Source organism: Pimephales promelas, chromosome 8 (assembly GCF_988280905.1).
Source record: "Pimephales promelas chromosome 8, fPimPro1.hap1.1, whole genome shotgun sequence".
In the NCBI taxonomy this organism is placed as follows: domain Eukaryota; kingdom Metazoa; phylum Chordata; class Actinopteri; order Cypriniformes; family Leuciscidae; genus Pimephales; species Pimephales promelas.
This window is the reverse complement of record NC_142776.1, coordinates 8,621,585-8,642,839: the sequence shown is the minus strand read 5'-3', so window position 1 is coordinate 8,642,839 and position 21,255 is coordinate 8,621,585. Positions and strand designations below refer to the sequence as shown.

General features: G+C 36.6%; 1 protein-coding gene across 2 annotated transcripts in view; it reads left to right on the top strand.

The window, feature by feature from the left end:
• The window catches only part of pkp4 (plakophilin 4), a 41,087-nt gene that overhangs the window by 2,422 nt on the left and 17,410 nt on the right, over nt 1-21,255 (top strand). The window contains exons 2-7 of one of the 2 annotated variants that reach the window (XM_039689329.2): nt 4,466-4,596; nt 7,270-7,382; nt 12,087-12,121; nt 13,012-13,128; nt 15,213-15,409; nt 16,311-16,743. In XM_039689329.2, coding sequence (XP_039545263.1) covers nt 4,471-4,596; nt 7,270-7,382; nt 12,087-12,121; nt 13,012-13,128; nt 15,213-15,409; nt 16,311-16,743 — 1,021 coding nt within the window. In that variant the 5' untranslated portion in view covers nt 4,466-4,470. The other variant, XM_039689330.2, reaches the window with a different exon arrangement.

Sequence of the window (21,255 nt, the reverse complement as noted above, 5' to 3'; positions counted from 1 at the left end):
TAAAAGAAATGATAATTACTTAACATAGACAAACTTTCTCAACAAAAACATTTTATCCTCTCAAAAAATGTCCTGAAACATGTACAGTATTTTTAGTTTGTTTTGTTTGTTGACGGACAAAGACAAATGGACATAACCTAATTATCACAAAAAAGGAGAAAAAAAAACTTTAAATGATTTAATTTTTTATATATAAGATTTATTATATTTTATTTAATTTCACTTCTAACAATAACGTATTTTACTTGTAAGTTGCTGTTGAACGACAAAAACAACCACCAGATGGGAAAATGATATTTTACAAAAACTTTAAATGCACCACAACGCACCGTCCATCTGTTGTTCTTTAGAAAACGGAATCCTGCTGTTGGACCTTTTAGTCTACAGTCACACTTTACACAGTTTGGCCAGCATTTTAACCTTGTTTAATCCAGCTACCACTAACTAACGGTCAGTGTTGTGCCTGTGCCGATAGTTCACGAATGCGTTCATATTTAGGTCTGCTGCTCACTCGGCTGGAAAATGACTCTAGCGGCAGCGTGCGTGCGTCAAACACGTGTTCCACGACAACACTAGGCTGCCCACAGATGCGTCTGCCTAATAATCAGCTTGATATACTTGGATATTGGCTGATGCCGATTATGTTAAAAAATGCCACAAACCAGCCGATTAATCGGCCGACCGACCGATTAATCGGTCTACCTCTAACCAGGATATCCTCTGTATCTTCGGAAAAATTTGACAATGGAAAACAATGAAAACATTACTGTCAAGTTTTTACATACAAATATTTATTCATTTGAATATATATAGGTAGGCTGTGTGGATTGTTGACATGGCCGTTTTCCGTTTTTAACTAATTTTTGCAAAGAAATGTAGTGTTTCAAAACTGCAGGATGTTTCACTTAGAGCTGCCTTAGCATATTAATATCAAGTGCCAAGTAATATTGTTTAACACCTATTACCAGTGTGCACATTAAAATTCTCATGTAGGCTATCTCAAAAAAGAGTAATTTAATTATTTGTATGTGTCCAGGTTTCAGATAGCATAAACAGTAAAAGTCCTTCCCCTGTATGAGTGAGTGAGCATCAGTAGAGTGACGTCAACTCCCCTCTTCGTTTGATTGGCTAGAGGAGGAGCTGTCAATCTAGAACTATGGACCAATGGTGACGCTTTAGCCCGCCCTAATTTACATTAAACTCGAACTGCAACATTTGGAAGAGCAAGCGCAGAACACGGAAAGAAGAGCGAAAAACATGAACATAAATTTAAGTTTCGTGCAAAATATTTGTAACATTTTTAAATGTTTTATTCATGCTTGTTATTTTTTGATTCACGATTATTATATTTTGATCCGTAACCACGTAGTTTGCTTTTCTGATAATTTTGCATATTTTTTTTTCAGTTAGTGCAATATATTTTTACATGTGTTTTTACATTTTTGAATCATGCTTATTATTTTTTAACCCATGGCTACAATACATTTGGTGGGATTTTGATACCATAAAGTACACCCACAACAACACATTAAGAATGATTGGGCTCAGGTGACCTCTTAATACCGGTTAGACGACTAGTCATTAGTCAATTTTGAAATCTATAGATTTTGTGCTTCTAATCTTATGTTATGTTAGATCTAATCTCATTCCCTCTAATCTTAAGTACTCCAGAACATCCTATCAAAAGGCCACTCTTCAAAATATCACTTTATGTTATTTGCATGATCTGCTATGACATTAAAATGCAGGTAGACCAAGCTGAAAAATAGGCTGTTCTTGTTCTCGTCTGTTTTATCTAGCATCCAGGAAGAAGAAAATAAGTGCATCTGCTGATCATAATATTTTTCTTTTGCTTTTTATTGGGGGAGGGTACTGGAAAGGGAACAGGTTGTCTTGTCATGCTGTTGCATGCTGGGATGCTGGAACACACGTTGGAATACATCCCTTGTTGCCCTGCCGTAATGCTGCCAAGAACTCCGGGCTTTCTTTGCCAGTCTAAAAAAAGTGCAACGGACAGAGATTTCCATGCAGTTTTATTATACACCACAAACATGAAATTAAAAGTGTCCCTGGCCTGTTTGCATGCTTTATGTATGTTCCTGATCCTTGTGCATGCATGATTCATCAGTGCACATTATAAAAAGTTTGTCTGCATAATTTAATCATTTTACATGATGATTCTTGAGGATAAACTTGACCTTCAGCTTCTACATCTCTCAGTCAAAAAGCCTCCTTAAAAGTGGATGCAGCTTGCAGCAGGCATTTCATAATTGAATTAATTCCCAGTAGATAACATCAAGTCCTGCCACATTAAAGAAGTAAAATGTGTATGGTTACTGTGTTATGTTGACAAGGAAGTCACCTTCAATTATATATCAGCTAGGTCAATTACTTTACCAAAATTTAGTATGGGAGTATCTGCATCGTTCTAGTGTCAGTTCCACAAAGTACTGACTCTTTCACGTTTCCTGTTTTGAATTTTTTTTTTATGCATTTTGAATAAACATTGTCTCAAATGGCGCTTTTACACGGCACGCTCCGGCTCGCTTCACTTTTCCACTTCGTGGTACGACTCGGCACGGCACAACTCAGTTCGCTTTAGCTCGGTTTGCTTTTCCACTGCAGTTTGTACCGCTTTACCGCGTTTTATAGACTGACCATTATAGTTTATCTGCTCCTCGGCAACCAATGAAAGGAACGTCTGCACTTCGTCCACTGACTACGATTCAGCCATTTCTTTTTTGGAAGTTTTCTTTCTTTCTTTTTTCTTCAAGCAAGTCAAGCAAGTAGTTTTAAAACAGGTGCTAGTGCTACAGCGGTGGCTATTACTGGCTATTTAAATCTAGCGGGTTTGATGTCTCGCAAATACAATGGCGCTGGTAGTGACGATTCTGTCTGACCAATCAGTGATCTGCAGTGTGTTCACGTCACATTTTAGTAGGGCTGGGTAATAAATATCGATTTCTCGATACTAATCGATTCTCATTTTTACGAACCGATATCGATTCTTAAATCTCAAGAATCGATTAGTCATCCTGTTTCATTTGATGAATGGAACATTGTATCGCGGCTGCGCGCATCCAAAAAATCGCAATAATCTTTGTCTTTGGTTACTATTGATATGAAACAAAGTGTCAATTTTCAAATTACGTCCATTTTCTTTAGAAATTCAAAAACATAAATAGCGTTTTGGCGCTGTGGCGTGAGATCGCTCTGGCGCAGCTCAGGAGAAGCAGCAGCGCTGATCTCTCTTCCGGCTTAATAATACCAGTCACAGCGCGAAATAAACATGAACGAGCATCTGAAAGTGTGTTAAAGATAGAGTACAACTTATCAAAATCTGTATCATGTCACATTGATTCGCTCAATCAGTGTTTCAACCGTGGAAAGACGTCAGTTAAACAGCTTGTAATCAATGTCATGTATCGTCATATTTACCTCAGAAAACCCACATAAACTCGTTAGTTAGCTAGAAAAAATAACTCTAGAAAGGAGCATTTTGCTAAATATATACACCATATTACATATGCATTATGATCTTAATGTTCTTCAATATTTAATGCATATTTGAATAAATTTGCAAGTTTTTATGACAGCCACCATTTAAATGTTTATATTTCATATATTTTTAAAAATTATAAAAATAAATAAAAGTGTAATTGTATAGCTACAAAACCGTTCATTCTTACCTTCATATTAGGCTAACGAAGCCTAGCAGGCTACAACTAGACTCCCATAGTTTACAGCATTAGTTAAGAGATTTGATTTCCTTGAGAAAGTTTGCCAATTATTGTAACTGATATCCAAAATAATTAATATTGAATCGCATTGGAATCGAAATCGAATTGAATTGCTAGCTTGTGAATCGAAATCGAATCGAATTGTGAAATTTATGTCAATACCCAGCCCTACATTTTAGTATCGGTACGGTACGCTTGGAACCTCAACAGAGGTGGTACCACTACATGCATGGTACGGCCGTACCGTACCGTACCATGCATGCAGTGGAAAAGCACCAAAAGTGAGCCGTACCGAGCCGAGCTGTACCATGCAGTGGAAAAGCGCCAATAAAATCTCTTTAATTTATATATTTTTAGATATATTTAATTTAAATGTAATATTTATTTAAAATAACGATTTTATCTATTTTAATACATTTTAGAGTGTAATTTAAATTTTTAGCAGCCATTTACTTCAGTCTTCAGTGTCACATGATCCTTCAGAAATCATTAAAATATGCTGATTTGGTGCTCAAGAAACATTTCTTATTATTATTAATGTTAAACACAGTTTTGCTGCTTAATATCATTGTTAAAATCATGACACACATTTTTTTTCAGTATTCTTTGATAACAAGAAGATTTATTTACCTTTTGTAATATTAGAAATGTCTTTACTGTCACTTTTAATTTGATAGTGTATCAATGATGGTAAAAGCTGTGTGTTTGTGTGTTTATGTGTGTAGGGGGAATGCCTACTCCAAGGCAAAGCCCTGTGGAGGAAATGGAGGTGCTGAGTGGTGAGGGAAGATCCAACAACAACAACATGGCGACTGATGCCACCACCACCAACCTGCTGGCTTCTGTTAAAGAGCAGGTATACCGCACCGTTTCCATCTGCTTGCGTCTGGCTGTAGGGTAGCTGTAATCTGAATAGCAGCTCAAACATGAGTGGCTGCAGATTGTAGATGTATTAAGTCAACATTGTGCTCATTAGTCAAAAGTCATATTTGCATTATTAATTCTTGGGTGTGGAAAACTTGCTTTGAGGACACATCTAGTCTACACTGAAGTTTAGAGCTGATAACCTTGTTTCCTCTGTGCAGTTATTTTATTTTATTTTCAGCCAATTTGTTAAGAACAAAACTAACAGCAGGTTTACACTGAATTTGAGAGCTTAAAATATCTAATTCAACCAAGTAACTTTTTATTTTATTATTATACATTTTTTGCCAATTTATTTTATTGTTTTTTAATTATATATTTTACTTTATTTTATTTTTACTTAATTTTTAAGTCCCCCTGTAAACAATAATCTCATCCCTTAAAACTCATCTTTGATCACCAAAATCACATATCTTAAAATCTAAAAAAAAAAAAAAAAAAGAAATGTTTTCTGCTAGTTCACTGTTAATGAAATGCTAATGGTTTGTCTTAAAGCATATTAAAAACACTGCATAGACATATAAACAAAATTAAAAACTTGATTTTCACGACAGGGGGACTTTAAGAACAAGATTCTTATTTAAATGGGCTAAATGTAGACTTCAGAAATCCTTCTTTATAGCGATACCGGTGGCTGTTAAGTGAACTGCAGCCAACAACTTATTATTGCTCATGCTCGCACTCGTGCACATTTAATGTACAAGAGACTGAATGTGATTCAAGGCCCAAATATACTCATGGCGAAGTTCTTTTTCGTTCTTAGTTAGAAGCTGGAAATACCTTAGCAGCAATATACTGTTAATGATCATCCCGACGGCATCCACGCTTCCGAGAGCGACGTTTAGATGAATATGCAAATATGTTCCGCAAGCTTTCCTTTTAATAAGAAAATAAATACTCAACAAAATGACAGTGGTGAGAGAACAGCAGTTAAGAAAGCATGTGATCATAGAGATGTTTGTCGACAGATGAGGTTATTAAATTTACACTGATATGATACCATTATTATTTTTTTAATTAAACTATTGCAGTACAGGATTCGGCATTATCCTGAACATTATAAGCGTTTGTTTAGGGGCTTTCGAGAGTGCGAGTTCATTATATAAAAATATGTCTACCAGCTTTCACAGACAACCTTGGAAGTTGGTAAAGGTCTAGTTTTTTTTAAGTTTCGAACCAAGCGCTTCACACATTAATCGGCAATAAAAAAGTGGATAAAACATAAATTCTAACATAATATAGCCCCTTTAATTCTTTCCTCACCTTAGGTTTACACTGAATTTGAGAGATAAGTTGTGTTTTCATCAAGTTTATTATTATTACCAATGTTTTTTTTTATTATGTTTTATTTTATCAGCCAATTTGGTTAAGAACACGTTTCTTATTCGTTTATCACATCATGTTTACACTGAATTTTTACATTTTTAAATTTCTTCTTTTTTTACCATTGTTTGATTGATTATCAGTTTATTTTTATAAAATTATATATATATATTTATATATATATATGGTATATATATATATATATATATATATATGATAGTATTTTAGTTTCAAATTCTTCATTTATTTTAACATTTATTTTTTCTTGGATCAGGTCTGATGCTTCAGCCTTCAAATCTGTCAGTTCAGTGTCATGAAAATGACTAATTAAACTGTTAGCTTAATCATTACAAATCCTGTTAGTGCTGATAGCTTTCATTAACGCTGTGAATCTCTGTAAAAATCCAACTGATTGACCCATTGCCAGGCTTAACATGTTTCACTCGGACACCAGAAACTGCAGCATGGATTTCATTGCTGTGTGTGTGTGTGTGTGTGTGAGAGAGAAAGAGAGAGTGCAGTGATTTGTGTGGTCAAGTCTTGTCTTTTCTTTGTGCTCCTCTTGGACAGAATCAGGACATAGGCAAGTATTGTCACTCTGAACAATAGGTTGAATAGAAGAGACCTGGTACAGCTGGTAGCTCACAGCATGGCACAAGGCAGATAGCCATTGCCTGACTTGTCTCACCAGGAGAACAACACTCAATAATCTCTCCTATTCATTGGCTACATTAATTGCAACCTCTTCTAGTGCTTGGCAGCGTGATACCTGAAATACTTTCTGAATTTAATATCTATTTCAGAGCAGATACAATGCTTCAGAATCGTTTCGTTGCAATGTAACAATGGCAGGCAATCATGAAAATATGCAGTGACACAACCGTGATATTTCTTCTCCTCACTATAGCTAATACAGCAGCAATGTGGGGCTGTTTATATGTGTGTGAAAGAGTGTGTGTCTCCTTTAAGGGCAGCTGCATCAACGAGTCTGTCTCTATCAGAGAGAGGCAGGCCAACAGTGCAGCACACACGCACACATAGAGACCTAGGTTTCAGAGATAGAACAAGAGGAGGGGAAGAGGCCACAAATTCAGAAGCAAAGAGCAGCGTGACAGGATCGAAGTTGAGAAGGAATGGGATTTAAAGATGATGCATTTTGAAGCTAAATCAACATTGTAACTGGAAATGGGTATGAAGTGTGTGTTGCGTTCACATTATGGATTTGTTTTTGACGATAGAAGGCAGTGATGGTGAAACTTTTGTCCCTCCTGTCTTTCTGAAGGAGCTGCAGTTTGAACGGCTTACCAGAGAACTTGAAGAAGAGAGACAGATTGTGGCCAATCAGCTGGAACGATGCAGGTTGGGGGCGGAGTCTCCCGGTGCTGTGAGTGACAGGTAAGAGGCAGCTTTGAAAAACGCTATTAGATAAAACCATAAAGTCATTTGCTCTGTGAGTGGGATTTGAAGGAATAGCTCATGATTTAAAGGAATATCTCATTTCTTAAAAAAAAAAAATGTTATATGACTTGTTTTTCAAATTTAAAAACGCATCGAAATCGTTGATGCTCATATGTTCGCGGCTCGCACTGTGTGAGATGACTTTCAAGCTTAGCCTTGTACGCAAGCACCTCCCAACAATTTTCAAACATGTTTACAAAATTCAGGGAGTCGGGCTGATTTTGACCTGTGTATTGGCGGTCCCCTATTGCCAAATCATACACAACTACGTCACATAGGCTAGATCTATGAATATTATTACAGCCCAGTGGCCCACACACACATAAATACACTGTCTAGTGGTGGCTGTGTTGTTCTCTGCTTTCCACCCAATCATTTGCACACTCGTCTTTTTATTTTATTTTTATTTTCTATCCAAAGCTCCAGTCTCCATGTTCAGTGTACAAGCCCACGTGATTGCCGCCGGCTCGTAACGTGTCCAATGGCTCGCGACCTCCTGAGTGTCCGAACTGCGCAATACTGTAGCTCTGTGTGAGGAACAGAAAGAATTAAAGTCTTCCGTTTTGCTGTTGTTCTTAAAGCTCATTTGTATATGTCCAGACATTCAACTTTGGCGCCTTAATATGTATTAACCAGGTTTCCATACATCAGTGGTACTTGCTTGTCTTGTCATACAATTTCGGCGTAAATGATGCCATAAGATATTTATGAAAAGAACATCTGTATTGCGTTCTCATTATTACCATGAGGCTTGCTCAGCGTGTTTTTCCATTCAAAACATGCACTTTTGTAAATATTTGATCACCGTTTCTGGTGCAGTTTTTAACAGCTTAATATACAGTAGTTGGCAGTGATGGTAGTGAAGGAAATGTCTTGTCATTTACTTACTTTCCACGTCATTTGACATTTCTTTCAAAACAGATGTTTAAATCTGAATGTCCAGGATTGGTTTGCGACACACTGACTCAACACCACTGAAGGACAAAAAGGAGGATACTGAGCAAACCTTTCTTTTGATGGTCCTTTTTGTCATTTTTTGAGCTTGACAGTTCAGCAGTGCTATTTTTGTAGTTTCATTTTTCATTTTACTTTGAGTAATTTTTATTTAATGTCTGTATAGTTCTTATTCATTATTTCAGTTTTAGTTTGAGTTATTTTAGAACTGAAAGACATGTTTTAATTATGGCATTGCCTTGACAACAAGCTGAAATAAAATAGGCCTAATGTTTTTTTATATATTCCATTTTATTTCAGTTTATTTTAGTTTAAGGTAACAAGAATAAACCCCTTTTTTTTTTATAAAAATCTTTTGTGTTCCATAGTAGACAAAAAACATCTAGGTTTGGAAAGACCTATGCAATTTTTCATTTTTAGATGAAATTTTTGTATCATATGTAAACATTAAATGACAAAATTACATTTGGGGAGGTAATTATTATAATTTTTTTTTTTTTTTGGTGCAGGGTGAAGGCAAAATATACATATACTGAATGGCTAGTGCTCACTGCTCACCTACCAGCATCCACCTTTATGCTATTCCACTTAACAGAATTAATATTCATAGCACCAAAATATGCATTTTTACATAATCGTCACAAGGACGTTTAAGGCTTAATTATTAAACTTTTATGATATTAAGCGTTCAGATGTATCTCATATGAGTGTATCCATGGCAACCACGCATTTCCCCCCCCCCCCCCCCTACACTTTATGGATCACTCCTACGCCCCTGCTGACACGTGAAAAACACATTGTACAGTATATGTCGTACAGAAACGCAGCATTCAGTGTTCTGTATTTCTCATGGTGTGTGACGGTATGAAGGACAAGAGTGCAGTGATGCATAAACTGTCATCTCTCTTTCCCCACTGAATAATTACTTTTATGGCAAGTGGGTGTTTGTCAATTTACCATAAACACATTCAAGCTTTAGGGCTATTGTGAAAGTTTTTCATTTAATGAATGTCATGGAAAGAGTGCTCCTGATAAATCAGAGATGTTTGCTTCAGCCATAACTTCAGGAAGATTTATTTACAATCTGGTTGAACAGCAGTACAGTTCTTCCTCATCCCTTGCTTTGTCACATTGAACTCTTTGTGCCTGTATGTGTGTAAGCGCATGTCAGCTGCTCCTCGTGTTTGAAGGAGTGTCTGAACTGTTTTTTCAGATGGCCTATGCCTGTTTTGCCGCAGTTTACGGGACATTTTTTTCTTTTGCTTGAAGAGAGTCCATGTGTGCAACCCATTACCTTTAACCTTTCTTTACATGGCATTCCTGCTGTCCCCCTTCAGCTGTCACTGTACCCTGATGACCGGTGATCTTTGACCTCTCCTTTGCAGACAGTTACACATTTTGTCAGGCATTAGCAGACACTTGTCTGCTGTTTTAGGACAGTGGTGTCTACATTCTGATGTTTATTCAACCTGAACTCCCTCAGTTCCTACAAATGCAGAAGTGTGTTAATTTCTTGTGATTAAGCGGACAGGATTTAAAAATTTGTGTCAGAGAGATGAATGCGACAGTGAGTAGACTAACAATGTGATTGATGTTCACTGGTAATGGTTTCCTAATGGCAAGCAAATTGAGCGTATCTTTTTGCTTTCCATTGACTTATTGGAAGATGAGATGGGTCATTCTTCAAAACGGATGCCATTTGTGTTTCTCATAAACATATGCGTGAAAAATTACTAGAAATATAAATAGCTAAAGCCAACAGAGTTTTTGCCATGAGGATTGGCTTTTTGGCCAAATGCCAGCTAGTTTATTGTTTTCAGTATCTTATAGTATCTATATAATTTTAGTGAAATCTATTACTATTTAAAAAGAGAGGCTGTGTCCCCAGGTTTGTGTCAACCCTGTTACCATCATATTTCTTGTTTTTTAAAGTGCCCCTATTATTTTATTTGAAAGGTTACTAATTTTGTTTTGGGGGTTGCCTGGATTGGGTTTAGATGCATCCAAGGTCCAACACACTTTCATTTTCTCATAATATACTGTACATTGCAGCATCACCTCTTTTCTCAGTGTCGGTTCTATAAAGGATTACCCCTCCTTTCCGAGAGCCTGCTCTGTTCTCATTGGCCCAGTCTGTTGTGATTGGTCTTACAGAAACAAAACACCCATTACCATATCTGAATTTCAGCCAAGTGCATGCAAAGAAGATTTGTTTTCACAGTGTAAAAAACAGCATCTTCTTGATAAGTTGACAACTCAAACCAAACTCTTCCAGGCTACAACTACAGTAGAAGTTGATCGCGGGCAGCCAATGAAGACCATAGGTTGGCATTATGTTAATTTGTTACAAACCCACAAAGGTCCATACATTCCTTTTTCATCTCTGTGCGTGCTGTAACTGTATCTGACGCACACGTCGCTAGCCTAGCTTAGCACAAAGACTGGATGTAAATGGATACAGCTAGCATACTAATCCCAATAAGAGACAAAATAACACAAATATTTTCCTATTTACAGCCGTGTTCACTCTGGTATTTCACTCGATGGTTTCGTTTTCGCATCATACATGTGTTTACAGTGGAAGTTCGATGCGACTGAGCTGGTGAATAACACATGTCATAACCAAACGTTATGGGATTGGCTTACGGGCAACCAATGCATTTATACTTCAGACAAAACTATGTAAACTATGCTTTAACTATCTAGTAATTGCTGACTCTATTACTCCAACTCCGAACGAACTCTCTGCTCCTCACCACGGCGTGTCTCAGGTGCTACGCAGTAGCAGTGCTTCGCCCTCTGAGAATATAGTTCCCAATATTTATACAGTTAAAAGAAATCTGTTTCTCATATGACCTTATTATTTGTACCCTCTGTGACTATACAAATCACAACATGTAAATAGGAAAATGTTTGCGTTATTTTGTCTCTTATTGGGATTAGTATGCTAGCTGTATCCATTTACATCCAGTCTTTGTGCTAAGCTAGGCTAGCGTTGGGTGTGTCAGACAGAGTTACAGCACGCACAGAGAAAAGGTATGAAAAAGGTATGTATAGACCATTTCACAAGATGTAAACAACACTGGTCCAGAAACACTTCCTGTTTCAGTTTGTAACTGTTTTCTTTATTTCATGTAAAGAAAACATCTTAAAGATGTTTGTTTAACTTTTTGATTCAGTTTTATATGTTCTGTTGGTTGTATTTTATCCCAGCTTTTATGTAGTGTTAAAAAACTGAAACAGGAAGTGCTTCTGGACCAGTGTTGTTTACATCTTGCAAAATGGTCTATATGGACTTATCTAACTCTGGGGGATACGGTGAATAATCTAAAGTCCCAAAAAGTCGGAGTGTTCTTTAAGAGACAATATCTCCATTTATCATTGCACTTTGGTGTACAATCACATGAGATGAAGACTATTCATAATAGTTTTCTATAAAAAGTGTTTATTAATGTATGGGGCGGGTTGTCAACACTTACTTTTCTGAAGGCATAAATATACATATATTAAAATCAATGAATTATGCTTGAGATGGCACAATTTATTAACACAATATAGGTCTGTTTTTAATCTTATTTTACAATAAACTGAAAAAGCACTCATTTCATAAAATGCCTCAGATCTGTTGTGCACTGCGTATGTCTTTGTTCTCCTCTCATTTCATCTTTTCTTACATTTTTTTTTCAGCTCCTCTGAGAAGTCTCTTCTGTGGAGATCTGCAGGTAACTTTGTCTATTTCTCTTTCTGCTCACTATTTCCCTTTGTTACCTGTTGTAAATACGAGTAAGCTTAATTCTGACATTTTAGACTGTAGTCATATACACACACAGTCCAGCTTGGAACACTGACCAATTAGATGGTTGAGCTGAATGATTTTTTTAAGCACCACTACATTTGGTGAATTGAACCTGCCTAAATTCTCTTTTTCTAATAGCACACGGTATTATGTTCTTGCTGTAGTTACAGTCTCCTAAATTTGCACTACAACCTCTCAGTATAGCAAAGTCATGCTCCATTACTATAAATAATATAACTTAAGTCATGGATGATTTATTTATTACTTCAGCCACAAAAACATTTCAGTCATCATTGCTTAGTATAACATTGTAATCCTTGGTATTTTTATTCACAAAAACTGTGGCAAGAGCTATTTTAGTTTTACTGTGTTGTTGTTGTTGTTTCTGAACTATTCTGCTCTGAAAAAGATAACAGACACTGAGGTCTTGTGATCTGGTCACCCAATATAATGAGCCACATCCCATGAATTATTCCACTGAACTACACTTGGAATCTCTTTCCGTCCCTAAATCCTCACTCACGTCTCTCATGGTCTATTATCACAGAGCAGCTTATACATTCCTAACTTTTTCTTAAGTTCTAATTCCCATTATCGTCCCTTACTGTGAGAATGATTTTCAAGTAGGGAGACACAATAGATAAGACACCTTATTTTTAATCTGTCAAAATGACTGAAAGCATTTGAAATAATCTGTCAGTTCTTTAAAATTGGGTATATGATGGAACATTTGAGGTTAATGCTCCCTCTAATTATGTTTATGTAACTGTCTCTTGATAAAACCTGCTCACAGTGTGTTAACCCTTTGGTAACCAGAATCCTCAGGTGCAGGTGTGTCCAAGCCGTCGGATGGTTGCACCTCGCCCACATTTGGGGTCAGAGGACAGGGGCCACTTTACTCCCCAGAATTGGAACAGATTTCTCTGCGTGAAAGTGAGGGTCTATTTATTCACACTCCATATTGTTTTTTGCTACCTCTATGTGAACAATTTATACTTAAACTGATGCTTTAATGGAATATTCCAAGTTAACTAAAGATCTATGGGCAGCATCTGTGGCCTGCTGTGTATTACCACAGAAAACAGTGGCTACGTCCGAAATCACATAATCCCTGGAGTAGGTACTTATTTTGAATAAGACTGTTAAAAAAGTATGTCCACCTCCATTCACTAATACCAGTTGCCTCATGGGATAGTAAAATGTCCATCATATGCACACTTCAGAATCTCGCTGGAAGTAGTAGGTACTTATTGCCTAGTACTGTGAATTCAGACATACTTCATTTGACACATACTGTTTTCGCCTACTATATGATGCTGACAGTGTTGTCTCACAGTTATTCACTACTGTTAGAAAGTTTAAGATTATTACAATGTTTTTTAAAGCTTGTAAGCTCAACAATGCTACATGTATTTGATCAAAAGTACAGCAAAAGCTGTAATATTGTAAAGTATTTTCATTTTAAATAACTGCTTTCTGTTTTAATACATTTTAGCTATTCCTGTGATGACAAAGCTGAATTTTCAGCAGCATCATCAGTGTCACATCCTTCAGAAATCCTTCTAATATGCTGATTTGCTACTTGAGAAACACTTCATATTATTCTTATGCTTGCTAAAAGTCAAAAGGGGTTGGAAAGCTAGCTGGGATGCACTTGTATTTTGTAAGCTAATTACACCTTTTGAGGCGGATTGCTGTGGATGAAAGTCTGGTTATGTGTTTCTGATGGAATATTGATGTTGATGTTTATAAAGTTATTGCTCCATGCAGAAGTTCTTATTATTACAGTTCATACAGTATGCCAAGCAAAGGTAACCAGGTTTACTTTTTTTTAGCTGGTTGAAAGGGACACAGCATGGGATTCTTTTAGATACTTTGGACTAGAGTACTGTGTAAATACTATTACATCCAGTTGCATGGTATCATTGTGCCATGGTATGGCTGCTGTTTGGCCAGGAAACGCTTCTAATGTTTAAGTGTTATGGTTATACTTAACTTAATGTGATTTTTGGCACAGCCAGCTAACCTTGGAGGCTTCTACTTTAAGCGCATTACTGGAGCTTTCAAGTGAAACATGTCAATACTTCAAAAAACTAATGTACTTATAATCTTAATACTTTAAAAAACGAATGTGTTCTTGTTTATTAAAATAATTATATAAAAATGAATATCAATATTAACAATTTGAATTAAAACAATGGTCTGCAGCTTTCAATTGTTTTGCAAATGGGTAAACATTACTTTTCAATATTCTCAAATACTGACTAATTTGACTAAACATTCAGTTTTAAAGTACAAATAATCCTTCCCTCCCCCTTGTAAATATTGATATTTGATTAATTTTAAAGGTGTATTAAGAAGTTTGGTGCTAATTTTAAACGTTTTATACATTAAAAAATGTGTTGTGTTTTTGTGAAAAGCCAAATGAAGACTACTCGTTATAACTTTATATAAGAGATGTTTTATTCATATGGTGCGGGTCGACCCTGTCGATTTCGCCATGTTGAAATGAGATCGTGCTGAACCACGTCGATAGATGGCAGTGCAGCTTCTAACACCATTGTGATATCTGTAACGTTACACGAAGAACAGCAATGCAAAAGAAAGCCAAATTACTTCTAGAAACTTTAAACCACTGTCTATGACTTTAAAGCACAGCACATCATCTTGATTTTGTTCTGTCTGTTTACATTAACATGAGACATAACTGTTTAATGCAACTGCTTTAGAACGATCAAGTGCACAAATGACCGATACTTTAGTAAAACTAGTATCTGTTTAATTCTAGTATTACCTTAGTACCAAAGCAAAGTTTGTTTCTTATTCACTTACAAAGTGAGGGACGAGTCGTCATTATATCCTGTGGTAATCAGGCCACATATCCTATTAATAGAACTTAAGTAGTATTTAACCTATTTGGTTCAACTACAAAGGTTTCATCATTTCTGAACAGAAAATCTTTTATCTATCTCAGTATTTTTCTGTTTTTCTTTTTTATTGCTGTGTCCTTTGCTCAGGGTCTGCTGCAAACTCACGCAGCTCGACTCAAATGAATTCGTATTCGGATAGTGGATATCAGGAGGTGAGTGGTTACTATAGTAACACAGTGACGCCCAGGCGATCAGAAGGGAGGTCCCAGTCGACAAGCTCCGCCCCCAGTGGAAGTCCCACCTTTGCCATGAGCTCTAGGGCAGAAGGACAGGCCTCAGCACAGGTATAAACACAAAAATAACTTGCTTAATCTAACTTTGCATGCTATTTTCGCTTTCTAGAATGTCATTGGTTCTGAACGATATTTTAAACAGGGACGGACGTTTTTCCATATCTATACGGACTTCCGCGTTTTTCGACTTGAGAAGTATGACGCACGTGAATCGCGAAATAGCCCTAAACTAACTAAACACTGCAAAATGCTGCGTTTTCACGTAACGTTACCTTTCATTCATGGAATGTTTCCGACAACACTGTAAGAGCTAGCGACGCCATCTAGGGGCTGTCTGCGGGACAGGATGCATATCAGAAAGAATCCAAAACTTACTCTCGCCAAGCGGCAAATGCTAGTATATTCAAGTTGGTTAGTGTTTCGAGGCGATTATGAAATGGCTAAGATTGTGGATTATAGAGATATATAATAGTTAGCATGTTTCAGAGTGAAGCGCGGTGCCCTGCGGTGTGTCTGCATGTTTCCGGTGTTTTCGGAGCGGCTCGGGTCGCAGTATATGCTGCTCCACACGAAGCCCATCTCTGCTGTGAGTTCATTTCGTTTATAACGCACATTTGAAAAAGCAAAACACGTCAAACATCTGCTCAGATTTGTAATGATAATCATGCAGTATCAACAAATGAGAAGCTTTTAGAACTTCCTGTTGTTTGTCGCCAAAATAAAAGCTCTATGGTATAAACTTTTTGAAAGCAAAGAATTTAAGACAGCCAGTCTATTGTGTTTTTTATAGTTTATTATTATAATACATATTATTAAATAGCTGATCACATGCCTGATTTATCATTCACCTTATTGTTTGTTAAGAATTTAATGTTTTTGAAAGGAACCATATTAATAGAGTGTTGTGTTTATGTATGATGGTAATAGTGTCTGTCTGTAATATGTTTTTCAGGTGGGCAGCAGTGGGCGTGTCATGAGACGAGTCAGTTCCGTGCCCTCTCGCGCTCCGTCCCCACTCTACACCCCGTCCCCGCCTGCGTCCCGCCAGCCTCTGCGTTCTTCTCTTGGAAGCCCTTATGGCTCGCCCATAGTCTCAGAGCCTCGTCCTCTACCTAGCATATTTCCCGGCACCACCTTGCCTCCTGCCTCCAGCCACGCCCCTGAACCAGTACACTCCAGCTACTTGGGACGCCATGGAAATGGGACGGGGTCAGAGTCTGGGTCTCCAACTTTCCTGCGGTCCGGTATGACAGCTCAGCCTCAGCAGTACGGGACCCTGGGGAAGCATGACACACGTGCATATGAAAGCACTCACTCTTCTTTTGGGTCTCGGGCCTATGACATATTTGAGAGGATGGTTCTTTCAAGACCGGATAGCCTTACAGGTAGGTTACACATTAAAACTGTCCTATTTTAAAGGTTCTATAATACACTACCTCTTAAAGTTTTGGGGATTAGTTGTTTTGTAAATAAATTAATACTTTAATTCAGCAAGGATGCTGTCATTTAATGGAATGTGACAGTAAAGACTTTTACTTTGTTGCGAACAAATTCCGTTTCAAATAATGAAACAGCTAAATTCATCAAAAAACATGCATCATAAACAGTATTTTTCTTCAACTGTAATACTAAGAAATGTTTCTTGAGTAAGCATATCAACTGGGAGTCAATTACATCACAGGAATACATTACATTTCACAATGTTTAAAATAAATGCAGAGTTGGCCAATAATTTTAATGATACCAAACTTATAAACAGTAACAGCAACCAGTGATTCTATAAAGTTTAAATCCATAAAACGATTTTCTTCTCCATCCTGACCAAGCCAGAACTCTTTAAAAACACAATTTCTACAGCACTCTTGAAAGGATGGATTTAAGGACACAGATTTGATATGTGTGAAACTTTCTTAGCGTTTTATATGCACTATATTATTCAAGGATTAGTAATTCTGTCACTTATCTGTGTTTGTATACGTGTTTGGTTTGGATTATAAAATCTTCTGTGGTTTAAGAAGGTATTTCTTTCCTGAAAATCCCCTCATGAGGTGAATTTTCAAAACATGGAAAGAAATGTGAATAGCTAAGCATTTTTATTAAAATGTGAATTATTAAGCATTTTTCGGTTTAATCTATGATTCATACTGTCTCTTAAAATTACAAGAGCCACAGGAAGAAAACACTACACATCACTCGACATAAACGGGTCAAAAGATGACTCTGTACGTGGAGATGGTCTAGGTGGGCGTCACAGCGAGATTGACACAAATTGGTTCTCATAAAAGTGCAAAACAAATATTAAAGTAAATGCTCCTACCCGAATGAATGATCATAACCCTTTGATTACAAGATGCTGTGCGTGCATATACACTTGTGAATCAAAAGTGCTGAGATGCATTAATATAGGGCCTGTAAAGGATATTGTTTCAAAATCATATTACAGTCTCAGTTCCATTTGCAATAAACATCCACATGAAACTGGAGCTGCATGGATATTGACTTGTGTGTGTGTGTGCACATGTCTTAATGCTTATGCTCGTGTGCTCTAGTGTTTTGTAGGATTACTCTGACGTTAATCTCGCATTCTGACTCTGGGATACTTCCTCTGATGAGTCCCACTGCCCCATTTAGGTCGTATTTCTCTGTAGATACATGCATGATGTAAAACCTTTGAAAACTAAGCTTTTAACTCCAGGCCCTTTTCAGAATAAACTATTGTTGAATTTGGAGATGTATGAAGTGATTAGAAATTTATGAAAGACAAACTCACTGAATTCTGCATGGCTGTTCTAAGCCAGCGAGCTTTGTTCGCTTCACAGTTTGCTTATGATATTATAATTGCCAGTCTGATTGATGTGTGAGAGCCCAATTGAGGCATTTCTATGTTAATGTTACATTGACACAAAATTTAGTAACGGTATAAAGGCTGAATGGGGTTATTTCCTTATTCTTTTGGACATGAAGCACAGTACCATGGTACTGTATTCTTTTAAGCTCATTGGAGTACTATGTACATTTTATAGTATATGCATATGGTAATCATTCTTTACCATGGTGTCAATATTCTGATTCACAGGCTCTTCAGATTTAATTGGATTCTTTTTAATTTAGTATATTGCCCAATTTGCTTACATTTAAAATACATTTTCTCTATACAATAGCTGTAAATTATGCTGCGTTCAAGTGCTATGGAAAATATGATATTTTCCACTTGTGAACTGGTATTTACCAGTGTGTTGCGTTCAAGTGCTTTTGTTGTCGTAATGTGGTAAAAAGATGGAGATCCAGACCTGTTATTTAGCTAAAACTATTTTAGATTGCTTAAGTCATCTGCAACAGCAAGAAAATGATTTATCAAAACTCAAAAGGTAAATAATATGCTGTATATTTTCTAGATCATGAATAGTATATATTTTTACCATTCACGACTCTTGCGGTGCGCTCCGCCATTTTGAAAAGTTCAAAGGTTATCTCATCTCGGCAACTCGTCCATCAAAATATTCTACTTGTTGCCCAGTGGAAAATACCACATGAGGGGGTGTTCATGTGCTTTTTCCACGTCGGCTTTTGGTATTTACCATAATTACCATAGCACATGAACGCAGCATTATACATCATTGCAGTCTTTCACACTGATTCAAGTTGGTAACTTGTCTTTTAGAAATTCATGAAAAGAACTGGCTTAAAAGAGTGATTTGTATGTTTTTGTTTCGCCAAAATAACTGAATCTTAATGAGTCATTTGTTTCCACTGGTTACATGGTTTTTGCATGCAGCCTGCAAAGACCTTTCTAGACATTTATTCACAATAGACTGCATTTTTATTGCATCACATTCAATACAGACTGTTAACTCACTTTTACACACATTTTTTTGCCATAACGCTGAAGATTCAGATTTGGCAGAACTAAAAACATTTTTACGCAGTGCCTACAATAAAAGTAGGGAATAATAAAATTGAAGAAACAGTATTAGTATCAGTATCGTATCTCGATTTAATCGAGAAAAAAATCAAGATTTTTACTCAGCTTTAGCAAATTATACATTTTGGTTCTGACAGGCTCTAAAACCGTAGACCAAGGCCGTGGTTGTCAGCTAATGTGATAAAATGGAAATGGCCTATTGATACTGACTAGAATGTCTGTTCCAACTGATAGTAGGCTGGGATTGAAGTTTGTCTGCCTAGGTTGTGGGTCAGATGATTGCAATTGAAACTTCTGGTTTTGAATGTCAGTCTCACATGGTTGCATGGGAATACATGCCCTACAACTCTTAAAACACTTGTACTCTAATGAGCACACTCTACAATGTCAGTTTAAGCATTTGGGTTTGTCAGTAGTTTCAGTAATTATTCTCCAAGAGTTGGGTAATTGGGTTTGCAATTTTGGGTAGGCGTTTATGAGCAAATCTATTGTATCCTGTTTGCCATGAAATTATGTGTGGGAGAGACCTTTGGCTAATTCATCTAAATTGCACAATTAATTGTATGCGTATTCCTGATTGTGTCAGGCAAACTGACATTCATGTCACCAACAGCAACACTACGCAGTGCCGCCTTTTGGTATAAAAACTGCTTCTGGCTGAATACGCCTCATACTTGATCAAGGTCATTATCTCTCACAGATATATCTAAAGGTGTGAAAGCCCAGTGGAGTGGTTAATTAAAGCAAACTGTTTATAGAATACAACTTACAGTTGAATCTCCAGTTGAAGGCAACTCAATTCTTCCATATATGCTCGTACAGCATAGGATTGGTTGTACGGACTGACTTTGCTGATGAACATCAATTTAATCAGTTAGACTAGCACCTAATCTGCACAAATCATCCTGGATGGAATTTCATACTGCAAAAATAAAGGTTCTTTATGGGGATCTATAGTTCCATGGAGAATCCTTTTAACATCCATGGAACCTAAAAAAAGACCTAACAAAAAAGTTGTTCTTTTAATAACGGTTCACTGAAACGGATAAGGTTGGCACACCACAGCTCCATAAGTAGATTAATAATTTATATGACGTATTTAGCCATATTCAACAGACAATCAAACCATTCACAAGTAGGCCCTTATATACATCAGGGTATTACATCACATAATTAAAATGAATTCTACAAGTCAAGCATACAGTATATACATGTTTAGATGCATTTAGATGCATAATTACAAAAAAGCAAAAAAACAAGCATGAAAACATCAAATAACTAGAATAAACAAATCTAACAATGAACATTATACTGAAACAAATTATGACAATCCTTCACCCTATAAGAATTTCAAAAAAAAATTTGCTGATAATTTACTCACCCAAATGTCATCCAAGTTGTCCACGTCTTTCTTTCTTCATTCGCAAAAAAAAAAATAAGGTTTTTGATGAAAACATTCCAGGATTTTCTCTATATAATGGACTTCATTGGTTCATTGGGAACCAAACGGTTCAAGGTCCAAATGAGAGTTTCAGTGCGGCTTTAAAAGGCTTTAAACGACACCAGATGATGAATAAGGGTCTTATCTAGGACCCTTCGAGTCATGAATCAAAAAAAGATTTGTTCATTTTGATGAACGAGTTTGAAAAGGAGAGTCACGAACGGTCATCACAGAACAGAGCAAGGTGAGCATTTGTGCTTATAAAACTTAAACTTTTTTATTTCTTTTTTAAATGACCGATCGTTTCGCTAGATAAGACCCTTATTCATCGTCTGGTTTCGTTTAAAGCCCTTTAAAGCTGCACTGAAGCTCTCATTTGGACCTTGAACCATTTGGTTTCCATTGAAGTGCATTATATGGAGAAAATCTTGGAATGTTTTCATCAAAAACCTTAATTTGTTTTCGACTGAAGTAAGAAAGACATGGACATCTTGGATGACATTGGGGTGAGTTTAAAAGTGAACTACTCCTAAG